At 42.4% G+C, this 14505-nt stretch overlaps 1 protein-coding gene across 1 annotated transcript in view; it reads right to left on the bottom strand.

Moving 5' to 3' along the window:
* Positions 1 to 14505, bottom strand: part of LOC136373338 (Golgi phosphoprotein 3-like) — a 110516-nt gene that overhangs the window by 80081 nt on the left and 15930 nt on the right. The window contains exon 2 of the mRNA XM_066338245.1: positions 658 to 789. Within this exon, the coding sequence (XP_066194342.1) occupies positions 658 to 789 (132 nt within the window). The remainder of the gene's footprint in view (positions 1 to 657; positions 790 to 14505) is intronic.

Here is a 14505-nt window from a genome sequence, read left to right as displayed (position 1 = left end):
AAAGGGCTTCCTTTACAACCTCACAGGGACAGCGGGTCCCAAGTGTCCCTCCAGATAGTGAAATGAGCTGTAGCAGGAACCTTGGAAGCAGCAAGCTGGAATGGCAGTTTGCCCAGAGTGGCAAACAAAATGTTACAGAAACTCCACAGCTGTAGCAGGAGCCGTGGGATTTTCCAACAGGCAGGGGGCAAGGAGTTACAGTGTAGCAAAAAACCCAGAGCAGTGGCAGAGAAATGGTGGGGCAGGGCAGCAGCAGTCTGGTGAATTCTTCCCACAGCGACAGCAGCCTGTCTCCTCTCTCCTTCAATCCCAAGAGAATGAGAGAGAAGTCGAGCCCAGTCCCTCATCCTCCAGCCAAAATCTCACAGTATCTCTGCCCTTCTCAAGAGAAAGTCCCCCAGCTAAGATAGTGCCTCCATCTGCACTCCTCCCCCTCCCCCTTGGCTACATCTTTTGTCTCCCTTAAGTACCAGTCATTATTGTCTCTTAGCAAAAAATGGGACAAATTTCCATAACAGAAAGAAAAGGGAAAAATCCTCACCTCCAAAATCCATATAAAGAAAAAAAAATATATTTGTTACAATCACCCTTAATTTATAACTACTATATTGCCTGAAGCAGACACAAAAGTAAATGTGACCATTTTCCTCCACTTACCTTTCTTGTCAATAGACTTTTGCGCCTCATTCCGCAAGCCTCTAACTGAAGACGCCCTCGCAATGCCAATTCAATTAACATACAGCCACGCAATCCCGAGGAGATGCAATCATTCCAAAATGATGTGTAACCCTGTGAAGAATGAAAGGCAATAAGATATTTCCATTTCCATCTGAAAGCAAATAGAAAAAGAGCATTCTCTAAATAGTACTCTGGCCCTCATACACTAGCATCACTAGTCAACACCATTCCTGTACTGAAACATGAAAGAGGAAACAGACTCATCTCCTATTAGTTTTGACACTTGGTCTCTGCTCTTTAAAAAGAAGGGAAACTTCAGGAAAGATATGTAAAACAAACCAGCAAGATATCAAGAACAGGGACACAGCTGCTTCACTGTAGTCTTTACCACAGGCTGCAAGGGAATCTGCTCCAGCACCTGGAGCATCTCCACTCCTTCCTTCACTGACCTTGGTGTCTGCAGAGTTGTTTCTCTCACATATTCTCACTCCTCTCTGGCTGCAATTGCTCTCATGAAGTTTTCTCCCCCCTTCTTAAATATGTTATCACAAAAGTGTTACCACCATTTCTGATTGGCTCGGCCTTGGCCAGCAGTGGGTCCCTGTTGGAGCTGGTCTGTCCTGAAGCCAGCTGACATTGGCTCTGCTGGACATGGAGGAAGTTCTCAGCACTTTGCACAGAAGCCATCTCTGTAGCCCCCCCACTACCAAAACCTCACCACACAAACCCAATACAGTTGTTCTAATATGGACTGCCAAACTTCAAGCTACATTTGTTCTATGAACCACACTACCACACTTTTTCAACTATATTTTTACATACAGTTTTGCCATAATGGGCAAAAAGTCTTTAATAACAATGTTTAAGCCATTAACCATAACATTACAGTCTCTCACAGGAGTAGCAATAGTTAAATATTAAAAAACATGCAAGAACAGTATCTAAGACAAAATATTTCTGAGAAATTATTTGTTTTTTGAGAAATTACTGTGAAAACACTTGTTAAAATCCAGAAAGACTTTCCAAAACTTCCATGTTGTTGCATCTCTGTGAAAACATCCACTTTGTGCTTCTTCAGAGAAAAATTCAGTAAAAAAAAAAAAAACAAAAAAACGCCCTTTCACAAAATTATCTTAACCAGTAGCAAAGACTCACTTAAATCAAGGGCAATGCAATTTTATTTTATTCTTTTTGCAAATAAAAGCTGCCAATATATAGATATCAGATGCATACATCTGAAGTCTGCTAAACACAAACCAGTCACTAATGCATGCCATTAAATATAGATTTCTAGGAACATGATAATATAGATTATATAGATGACCAATATTTTAGAAAGTTCTAAAAAAGTTCTGGATCTCTAGAAAGTAATTACTGAAGTATGTCACAGACTTTTTTAAAAGGCCATAAATAGAAAGTTGGAAAGGCATTTAAGATTTTGGGTAAGTCAACTCAGAGCTGACTTGAGAGTAGCTGTTACTCACAAAGAAGTCAGCCATTCTGTAAATTAAGATTTTGGTTCACACCAGACATTTCTTTGCCAAAAAACATGCAAAATGGTGTGCAATGCATACAAAAAGAAAGACTCCTACACTCTACTGTTTTCAATTAAATAGCCTCTTTACATGAAAATAATTTTTGAAATCAGACTTTACACGAGCAAACTTACAGCTGTGGCATGATAAATATATATTTCTTTCTATTTCCAGAAAGTGTTACAATTGCAAACAAGTGTTACAAGTGCAAACAATTCAAGTGCTAGAATTTTTTTCCCCTTCTTTAGCAATGAAAACTGAATTTATTTTTAAAATATTTTTCAATTAAGTGACCTTTACTATACCACTCCAAGTGTTGGAAATGTTACAAAGTTTAATTTTTATTTTTTTTTTTTAATATAACTTTAGTCAGGGGCTTTGTTTGCCGTTGCCCGGGGGGAAAGGAATTGAAGTTTCTTTTCAAAAGACTGTTTCACCACTCGAGGCCTGATGAGCTTAACATCTCAACAAGACTGGGAGTAGCACAGAAGATGCACAAAAAATAGCGACCATTAACAAACATCAACTCCAAACATCACCTCTGGCATGGTGACACCTGGTCTGGGAAGAGATAAGAGAACAAAGAATGAGAACCTAATTAACATCAAAGGCAAAGGGATCAATAACCAGTAGGAAACCAAATACTAAGAACTGTGTAACTTGGGACCAATGAACACTGACCAATTAATTTCTCTGGGTTTTGACTGTATATGTTAAAAACCTAGTAGAAATCATGTGTGATAGAATGATTTTCTCTGTGCAACCCAGGCAATGTGTGGATGAAATGATATCTGTTGCACATCTTGGCCAGAACAACATCCTGGCCAGAATAAAGTAATGCCTTGATTCTCTAAAAATGTTGTTGGAGGGTTTTTGTTTTTCCTGCAGTTCATGTAATGTTTTTCAGAATACTTTGTTTTACCTGTAAAAGGCACCCCCCACACCCCAGTGGGCATTCCTATATAAGGAAAGGGGTTTCAATTTACCTCTAGACATTTTAGGAAGTTTACCTAGAACTTTCCATACCCTTCTGACAGTAATTGGCTCAGTACCAAGAGAGAAGCACCTGTTGGACCTTGTGACTGTTCATCAAAGCCTGTACCTTGTTCTATTGTCAGGTTGCAAATGGAACCATCCTCAATTGTTAAGTAGAAAAATAAAAGAACAAAGGTGCTCAATGCATTTTCGGAGTGTTGTAGCAAGTGGATGGGACCTGTCCCCATACTGTGCTTGGCTTTACTTTTGTTTTTGTATTATTTTCTTTCCTTATTAAAATCTTTTTGCTTTTTTAAGATACACTCGATCATGCTGTCTCACTAATTAACTTATGCCATTTCTCTGCAAGGGCTGGACCCTCAGAGGTATTGGGAACCCAAATACTTCCCATTACAGAAATATACATTTTCTCTCTATTTTTCAGTTAACTCCTAATAGGGGAGAAGCAGGTCTACTATACCTGGCACAGGCCAGAAAAGGCTGAAGAAGAATGAAATATCCGTGAAAATCTCCAATTCAAAAGAAAGGAAAAAAAAAAAAGCACTTGCAGAATTCCACCTGAGGCTTCAAGATACACACATGCTAACAAAATAAAAAGTTATGTTTAACCTAGTTGGTTAAGGGCACCTATTGACAGAACCTTCTACAGCATAATGAAAACTAGCTGTCAACACATTTCCTGATCTAACCCAGTGAGTCTCAAGCTATTATAGATTACTTTGTAGATCCACAGTCACAGAAAATAGTAATCAACTTTTGAGTCTTTAAAAAAGCATCATAAAGGCCTGTAATAGTCTGTGAAGATAATGGAAGGTTACGATAGCCTGCTCACCATAAAATAAAATAAAATAAAATAAAATAAAATAAAATATGTATTTGTGTCCTAGGGTGACTTTATGATGTTTGTATCCCCAATCGTCTGTTCTGTTTGTGCTGTATATTGTGTTCTGCACCTTTAAGACTGGTTTTGAGAGTGAAGCAGGGAGAAGGAGAAGCACTCAGTTTGTTTTGAAAAACAGTGTTCACTCTTTTGCATTCCTTCTCCTAGACTGTGTTCATCTGAAGCACAGACCAGCAATGGGACAGAGATCTCCTTTGCTTTTGGTCAGCCTTGGCTAGCTGAGGCAGAGAAGCTCCCTGGACTGGTTTTTTTCTTTACCTCTGGACCATTTAAATCTGTCCTGGACTGAAAAACCCACAGAAGCACTGAGAGCTTACACCTGAGTCCCACCGGGGCCTGGACCTCTGGAGGGACTGATAAAGACACTGAGCAAGCTGAGCTAGCCACAGCAAGGACTCTCTGAACTTACCATCTCACTTCAGAACAACACAAGGTTTTATTGTTTCATATTATTCATTCTTTATGCTTGTGAGCACTTTGTTTGTTAAATAAATAGTTTTTTCCACTTCTCTCTGAGGAAGTTCTTTCCCAGACCGGTTGGGGGGAGGGGCTGTTTGGGTTTGCTCTCCAGAGGGATCCCATTCAGGGGTTTTCTCCAAAATTTGCCCTAAACCAGGACAATTTGCTTTCACAACAACAGGCCCCTTGGGCCCATCCTCAGATGGATCTGCATATTCAGTATTAAAGGTCAGTGTTAGGTCAAAGTCTTGGCCCTGACTCAAACTCAATTTACATTTATGAAGAACAACAACTTCTCTGGGACAATGCATGTAACACTGCCCAGTCTAAACTTCACTTTTTAACTGCCTTTCATTTTATATTCATATTTAATAGTACCCTAAAATCCTCACCTAGCACCCTCTGCTTGAAAGCAAAACAAAATATCTATTGTAACCAAACTGAAATGAGCCAAAGGGGAAACTTCTGAAGGAGGAATATCACCAGAGTTACCCAAAACCTGTTTTCAGGAAATTCCAAATTCTTCTTTTATGAAAGACACACACACACAAAAAAAAAAAAAAAAAGGATTTTAAAATTTAGTAATGAATGCAATTTTTGAAACTTTATTTAGAGACAGTAGAAATAAAAAGTTTTAACCCTTTTTAGTCATGATAGTCCCATCAGAAAGGGAGATGGCCAATGTGAAAAGAAACAGAAAGCCAAGATAGACAATTACAGCTCCTGAGGAATCAAAAAGTCCTAGCTCTAAGGCAATATATCTGACAGTCTATCAAGAAGACATGAAATTTCAGGGTTTCTCAGTTAGGAGACAGAAAGCATGTTAGAGAAAGCTTTCACTTCAGCAAATAGTAAATTCTGAATTTACAGATAGCCTGTTTTTCATATGAAGAATACTTCAGAGGAAAAATTTCAGCCAGCTCTACTTGGATGCTGAAAGATAGTAAACCTAAAGTTCCTGAACTGTGCTGGAGTTTGATTTTACATTTATTAATTCTGCATGGATGGCATTCAAGTACTGTGTCGATGGTAGGTAGCAATACAAAAGCTGTGAGACATAAAACTATTGTTTTGTTTATACATAAACAACTAGCTAGCTTTCTTAAACAATGGTTTCTTCCTTGCCATCTATTCTATGTGGCAGACTATTTTTATGGTATGTTCTTGCATTTGGTTTGCATGGCAAGGTTAGAGTGGTTTGCTACAGGGGTGGCTTCTATGATAAGCTGATGGAAGCTTCCCCCATGTCAGAGAGTCAGTGCCAGCCAGCTCCAACAGGGACCCACTGTTGTCCAAGGCCAAGTCAATCAGTGATGGTTGTATCAACACCTCTGTGATAACATATTTAAGAAGGGGAAATAAGCTGTTGTGCAGAAACAATTGCAACCAGAGAAGAGCAGAGTGAGAATATGAGAGGAACCACTCTGCAGACACCAAGATCTGTGAAGAAGGAGGAGGTGTTCCAAGTGCTGGAGCAGATTCCCCTGCAGCCCATGGTGAAGACCATGGAGACAACGGTTGTCCCCCCCTGCCTCCCATGGAGATCCACAGGGGAGCGGAGATCCACAGGGGAGCAGAGATCCACCTGCAGCCCATGCAGGATCTCACACTAGAGCAGGTGGATGGATGCCTGAAGAAGGCTGTGACCCTGTGGGAAGCTCGCCCTGGAATAGGATCGTGGCAGAACCTGTGGGAAGAGGAGCCCATGCTGGAGCAGGCTTGCTGGCAGTTGTGACCCTATGGGGGAGGCCACACTGGAGCAGCCTGTGCCTGAAGGACTGCACCCCACTAGAGGTACCCATGCTGGAGACTGTGAGAAGGACTCATGTTGGAGAAGTTTGTGAAGGACTGTTTCCTGTGGGAGGAACCCCATGTTTGAGCAGAAGAGTGTGAAGAGTCCTCCCCCTGAGGAGGAAGGAGCAGCAGAAAGAATGTGACGAACTGATGACAACCTCCATTCCTCGTTCCCCTATGCCACTAGGGTGAGGAGGAAGTAGACAATTCAGGAATTGAGCCTGGGAAGAAGGAAGGGGTGGGGGAAACTGTTTTTAAGATATTTTTATTTCTCATTATCCTACTCTAATTTGATTGATATTAAATTAATATTTATTCCCCAAGTCCAGTCTGTTTTGCCCATGATGGTAATTGGTGGGTGATCCCTCCTTGTACTTATCTTGCCCCATGAGCCTTTTGTTATATTTTCTCTCCCCTGTCCAGCTGAGCAGGGGAGTGATAGAGTGGCTTTGGTGGGTGCCTGGCATCCAGCCAGGGTCAACCCATGACAATTCTCAGAAATCACAGATGACATACTGAAAAATACTATGTGCTTACTGACATCATGGGAAGTTATTGAGAGCAATTATCTCCAGGTCTCATTAACCATCCTCACAAAATTTACATGTCAGCATAATAAAAATACAACTTGAAACCTGTAAAACATACAAGGTTCAGTTCTACTTTTAAAATGAGAATGAGAAGAAATAATTGTCAACAGATGCATAGCCAGAGATGGATGTACTAAAGCAAATACGGAACTTGGAGAAACTCTGAAAGTCAGTCTAGGTCATTTGTAGGATTAGGCAAAGCAAATTGAGTAGTCTGCTGGTATAAATTATATATGCAATGATTTTCATGTTGCATAGCACCATTGGCTAAAAGTATGCTTGCTTCTAACATTTACACAGCAGTGTCATGAAGTGAGAATACCTGAATGATTGCTCTGAGCAGCTATCTCAATGCTGAGAAAAAGACTCATGTTTTGTATATACATAAATTCAGATATCTTTTCTTAGAGATACTTAAAGTGGCAAAGAAATGATGGAGGAGGGGGAACAGGAAAATAAATTGAAGACAAAATTATATCCCAGTGTTTAATTACTTTCAAGGCATAAGCATCTCTTTTGAACCATTACTTTCTGTGCACACCACTTCAACTATTCTTTGAGATAATAATTTCAGGTTTTTTGACTTTTCAAATCGGTGACACACATCTCATTTTAACCTTGTAAAAAACCATGTAACTTGAGAAGGTAGACCCACCCTCATGTCTTAATTTTTAGTCATTTGAGGACTTAACCTAACAGTGAAGTCCAAGAAAGCATGAACTGCTGCTGAAAACAAAGTATTTATTTTTCCCCCCATTGCTGCTATCTCTTTTGACGTCTCAGTAGCATTTGTGTAGTCAACTAGATGAGAACATGACCTGTCTGAAAGCTAATGTTCAGTCTCTTCACCTGATTCAGTAAGAAAATGAGCAAATTGCAGAGGCATCATGGAAAAGGGAAGGAACACAGTTGGGACAGATAGCAAAAGGCAAGAGCACCCCTTTCTGTGAAACCTCACAGTTCAATGGATAAGCCTACTTCAAAAACTGAATAGTTTTCACAACTTGAATAGTTACAGCTAAAACTATTAAGTTAGTCTTTGGGATAAAGAGCTAAAAAAAATTATTGAAAAAACAATACATTATTAGGCAACCTATATCAAACCATTCATGAGCACAGTCTGCTCAGAAAACACAAAGGACATAATGCTTAAGATATGCACTATATTCAGCGCTACCTTGAGCTTCTCATTTTAGACCTCAGCAATAATTACCTTATTCAATATAAATTTGAAGTTTTATTCTTTAAATCTGACAGGACAGCACTAGTAGCTCAGACAGAACATATAATACAAAATCATCATCTGTCACCCATTTGAAACCTACTGAAGACAGGCAGTGTGATGGATATAGCTGGACTATATCTGCACAGATGATTTGGCTTAACAGATACCAACTCGACCAGCCTAGCTTGAAGTAAACAAGTCCCTAGACATGGCAATGATAGATCAGATTCAAACCGAAACAGAGGACCTCAGCCAACCCTTTTGAAGCACAGATACACCCATATCATTTACCAGTGAGCTAGACAGAGTTGAGACCCTTGACCAATTATGTCTGTAAGCTGCCCTTCAATAAATGTGGGCTGTTGCTGCATGATCTTCAGTGTGTTAATGTCGCATCCCTGTCTCCATCAACGGCGACATCTAGTGACCTCCTGACATGAAAGCAACAAGCAGCCACGGCATTGCGGGGAGACAGGGGGCTGTGGGATAGTGCAGCAGGGCAGCAGGATTGCTGTGGACAGCCAGTGAGGCTGCAAAAGACCGTGGGTTTTTGCCACGGGCAGCAGGATTGCTGCAAAGTCCTGGTGGAGCAGCAGAATATTGCTGCGGAAGGTGTCGAGGAAAGCTGCATAGGTCTAGACCCCCCCTTGTGGGAGAGAGCCGCTGCTGGGAACATGGAAGTGGGGAGCTCAACACCAGAAAATCTCACTCTGAAGGTATGGACTTTCTTAAAAAGCGGGCTCTCCTAGCCCTGCTGACATAGTGTGAGAGCCATGACTTAAATGTGTCCAAAGGGGACACCCTAGACTTAAAAACTTGAGAGTAGGCCAGCCGAGGTATACTTGCCGCAGCCTCCACAGGCGATGAGACAGCCATCAGTGTTATGAAACCCTGGAGGCTTGTCATGGACTTATTAGAACAGTTGAAGAGAGAGTGGGAGGTGAAGCCAGCAGAGGGATCGCTGCTGGCAGCGCCTGCAGAGGTGAACAGTGAAAAGCATGGTGCCAGGGGAGGCAATGGAGGGCTCAGACACTGCACTAGGTGAGCAGGAGAGGAGGATGGGTGGAGAAGTCACAGCATGCTGTGACCCCCCCCCCCCCGACTGTACTAGCTCTATAATCGCACCACGGGGATGCCCAGCTCTTGAAGGAGCAGGGCTCCCTACAGCTGTTCCAACCACATCTGTGCAGGGATTCAATCAGTGTTTGCAGGAGCCATCTACACCCCCAGCTAGCACACGTGTGCCAGGACCGCCTCCTCCTGAGACCGAGTGGGCCAGCTCCAAGACCATGGCTCTGACCCAGCCTCCATGGAGTGTAACTCTGCCTCCAAACCAGCCCTCTAGGGGCATGCCAGCGCTTCCAATCCAGCTTCTGTGGGCGTGGCTCTGCCACCTATTCAGCCTCCGTGGGGCGTGGCTTCATCTTTAACCCAGCCTCCAAGGGGCGTGCCAGTGCCTCTGACCCAGCCTCCATGGTCGGGTCCAGGATATGCGCCACCAGGAGTTCCTGGAGACATAACACCCGGAAGTAACAGCAGACCTGGGGACCCTGGAATCACCACTGCCGCTGTCCTGAGTGCACCTCCATTACCAGAACTGGAGCTGCCCCTGGAATATATATCAGCAAGGGACACAAGGGATACCAGCAGAGAAAGCCAGAACCATCAGCCTCCTGTGAAACACTGTGATATCCCTGCCATTGCTGAACTGCTGACAACCCTGCCCGATCCTGTGAGTGTCTGGCAAAAGTCTTGTGTTCCATATATAGATCCCAGAGTGCGAGGAGACCAAGGCTTTGGGTCAACAGGTAGAATCTCGGGTATTTTGGACCCACATAATGGGTGAGCAGAGGCCCAACATAGTGTGTATTTTCACGATGCCTCAAGCAAGACTCTCCCAAATAAAGGTCAGTGGCATGATTGATACTGGCACATATGTCACCATCATCTCTGCCCACACTTGGCCTCCATTGTGGCCCACTGAGCCTGCGAGATCCACTGTTGCTGGCCTCAGAGGGACCACACAGAGCTGTTTGAGCAGCAAACCTGTTCTTGTAAAAAATCCTAAGGAACAAACAGCTACCATTCGACCTTCCATCACTGCAGAACCACTTAACCTGTGGAGGAGGGATGCTTTATCTACTTGGGGAGTCTGGGTGGGGACGGATTTTTAATGGGGCCCAGTGTTTTAAGGGACGTGAAATATCCCACACTACCCTTAAACTGGCTTATCACTCAGCCAGTGAGTGTACCACAGTGAGCCCTCGAGAAAGAGAAATTACACGCCCTTAAGTCTTTGGTGCAGGAACAACTGGCTCAAGGGAACATAGAGGCATCCACAAGCCTTTGGAACCCTCCAGTGATTGTTACAAAAAAGAAGTCTGGTAAATGGAGTCTGCTTCATGACCTGAGAAAGATCAATTCATCCATGGAGAACATAGGTGCCCTCCAGCCTTGTATGCTATCTCCTACAATGATTCCTGCCAATTGAGATATTCTAATTGTGGACCTGAAAGATTTTTTCTTCACTACTCCATAACACCCAGATGATACCTCAAAGTTTGCTTTTACCGTGCCTTCTATTAATAATACTGTACCAGTGGAGTGTTATCAATGGAGAGTACTTCCTCAAGATATGAAAAACAGCCCTACAATTTGTCAGTGGTATGCTGCTCAGGCACTCTTATCAGTGAGAACAATTTCCAGGGGCATACTGTTACCACTACATGGATGACATTTATATAGCAACCCAAACAAAAAGGCAACTCTCACAGATTTGGCCGTGTGTTGCAAGCATGAATAACATTTGGGCTGCAAGTATCACCAGAAAAGGTACAGCAGCAACCACCTTGGAAGTACCTTGGACTCAAAATTATGGATCAGACCAGACAATTCAATTCTTGACAAAAATTCAAAATTTAAATGATGCTCAAAAACTTTTGGGTACCATCAACTGGTTCAGACTCTATCTAGGGTTGACCACTCCACAATTACTACCCTTATTTCACCTTCTAAATGGTGATCCTGATCTAATTTCTCCCAGAAAATTAATCCCGGAGGCAAAGACTGCTCTTGAGATAGTAGACCAAGCCATCACAAAAAGACAGATTGACCACATATGTCTAGAACTGTGTATTACTGTAATTATTTTCAATGTTGATTTCCATCCTACTGCTGTTATTGGACACTGGGATAGTCAGTGGTCTGACCCTTTGCATGTTTATCCTGGTTTAGGGCAAATTTGGGAGAAACCCCCCGAATAGGGTCCTTCTGGGAAGCAAATCCAAATGGTCTCTCCCCCCACCTGGTCCAGGAAAGAACTTACTCAGAGAAAAGTGGAAAAAACCTATTTATTTAAGAAACAAAGTGCCCACAAGTATAAAAAATTAATAATATGAAACAATAAAACCTCTCATTGCTCTTCAGTGAGATGGTAAATTCACAAAGTCCTTGCTGTGGCTAGCTCAGCTCACTCAGTCTCTTATAAGTTCCTCGGGCACTGGAAAAATGCTGTACTGGGCCCTGGGGGGAGCAGGTATGAGATCCGGATGTCTCTCTGGGTTTTTCAGTCCAGGACAGATTTAAACAGTCCAGAGGTAAAGAAAAAAAACAGTCCAGGGAGCTTCTCTGCCTCAGCTAGCCAAGGCTAACCAAAAGCAAAGAAGATCTCTGTCCTGCTGTGATCTGTGCTTCAGACAAACCACAGTCCAGGAGAGGAATGTGTAGGAGTCAGGCAGTTTTCTCAAAACAAACTCGGCGCTTCTTCTCCCTGCTTCGCTCTCAGAACCAGTCTTAAAGGTACAGAACACAATATACAGCACAAATAGAACAGACGATTGGGAATACAAGCATCATAAAGTCACCCTAGGACAATGTTTTAGAATGGATGTTCCTACCTCACCAACCTAGAAAAACAGCCTCCACCATTTTTTATTTAATTGCCCAGTCAATCATGAAATGCCGTCAAAGGTGTTTACAACTGGCTGCAAAAGATCCCTCAAAAATCATTATACATGTGACAGAAAAAGAATTTGAATTGTGTTATGCCAACAGCACTGCTTTGCAAAGTGCCCTACAAAATTTCTCAGGGTAAATTTGCTATCATTTACCAAGTCATACATTACTGCAAATGAGTAAAACCATTGCACTATCCCTAAAACCCCTTAGCAGTCACACACCCTTAAAAGGTATTACTGTGTTTACTGATGGTTCTGGGAAAATGGGAAAGGCAATTGTGACATGGAAGGAAGAGAGTGAATGGCAAACATTGGAAGGTTATAAGAATGGGTCAACTTAGTTGGTGGAGCTACGTGCCATGCCGTAGCTATGGCTTTTCAGCGTTTTCCCCATACCCCTTTAAATATTGTCACGGACTCTGCCTACATTGCTGACATAACACAGAGATTAGACCAAGCTCTGTTGAAAAAAATCAACAATGCACAATATTTGGCCTACTAAAAACTTTGTGGCACACCATCCAAACAAGAAACTACCTGTACTACATTCTACACATTAGAAGCCATACAAATCTCCCAGGTTTTATTACAGAGGGCAACGCACAAGAAGATCACCTAGCTAGCCCTGCCTGGACAGCACCACAGCCAGACATGCTGGCACAAGCAAAAGACTCACATGACTTCTTTCATCAACGTATTCAAGCTCTGCAGAGGCAATTTCTGCTGTCAAACACAGAGGCTCGTAACATAGTCAATACTTGTGCTGACAAAGCCACACTGCACCACCACAGATGGGAGTTAATCCCCATGGCTTAAAAGCATTACAAACCTGGAAGACTGATGTCATCCATATTCCTGAGTTCAGGCGATTAAAATATGTGCATGTATCAATTGATAGTTTTTCCTCTGCCATATGGGCAGCAGTCCACTCAGGAGAAAAGGGCCGGGATGCCATCGCAATTAGTCTTTGCTGCTTTGGGTATCCCTCATAACATCAAAACAGATAATGGACGTGCATACACATCACAAAAAATTAGATAATTTCTGCAGCTCTAGGGTGTGTCACACCAAAGTTGTATACTCCATTTACCAACTGCACAGGCCATCGTTGAACATGCAGACGGCACTTTAAAATGCACCTTAGATAGAGAAAAAAGGGGAGTGTGTAGTGAAACCCCACAGAACAGAGTAGCAAAAGCTGTTTACACCTTGAATCACTTAACAGTACCAGAACAATCCCAAAAACCAATAATCTTAAATAATTTCCTATCACTGCAGTCATCTGGAGATGCCCAGTCACCTAAACCTAAAGTAATGGTATAAGACACTATCACAAACAAGTGGGAAGGTCCATGGGACCTCATTATATGGGGATGTGGGTATGCCTGTGTTTCCATGGACACCGGAACATGATGGATACTGGCCAGATGTGTTCACCCTGCCCTATGTCCTGCTTGGGACCGGAGATGACATCTTCCTGATGAAGCTCCAGCAGACGTCATGGAGCAGTGAGTTGAATGACTTTGTGCAATTGATACATTGTAATCTGGGACTTTTTGAGATGACAAGTTTATTTAAGGCAAAAAAACTGAACTGGACAAATTGCTTTTCCTGTTATGTGGTTTTCCCATGGTTGTAAAGTTGAAATATTTCTTGTTCATAGAGTTAAGCTGTAAGTTTATAACTTCCAAGTAATAAGCCTGTGATGTGCCAATTGAAAGCTTGTATTGTTGGTAATCCTGCCTGACGACTCCTGGGAATGGATGCAACATTTTCTATGATATGTGGGATGCATCACGGGCTAAGAGAGACTAGGCTTGTCAAGTAAGGTAAATTCATGTTTCATCATGCTATCCTGTCATCTTATCTGCAAAGGGCCCTTGCAGTTAAGATAACAGAGAACACTTTGCATTTTATAAAGACTGGAAGGGGGAACTGCAACAGATATAGCTGGACTATATCTGCACAGATGGTGTGGCTTAACAGATACCAGCTTGACCAGCCAAGCTTGAAGTAAACAAGTCCCTAGAAACAACAATTATAGGTCAGATTCATACCCAGACTGAGGACCTCAGCCAACCCCTTTGAAGCATGGATACACCCATATCATTGGCCAGTGAGCTAGACGGAGTTGAGACACTTGACCAATCATGTCTGTAAGCGCAGGAAATTTGAAAGCCCTTCTCCTAGGACGACTTTATGATGCTTGTATCCCCAGTCGTCTGTTCTGTTTATGCTGGCTATTATGTTCTATACCTTTAAGACTAGTTCTGAAAGCGAAGTGGAGAGAAAGAGAAGCGCCGAGTTTGTTTTCAGAAACTGCACTCACTCCTCCACATTCGCCTCCTGGACTGTGTTGCCTGCAACACGG

Source organism: Sylvia atricapilla, chromosome W (genome assembly GCF_009819655.1).
Source record: "Sylvia atricapilla isolate bSylAtr1 chromosome W, bSylAtr1.pri, whole genome shotgun sequence".
NCBI lineage: Eukaryota > Metazoa > Chordata > Aves > Passeriformes > Sylviidae > Sylvia > Sylvia atricapilla.
This window is presented reverse-complemented; position numbering and strand designations above follow the sequence as displayed.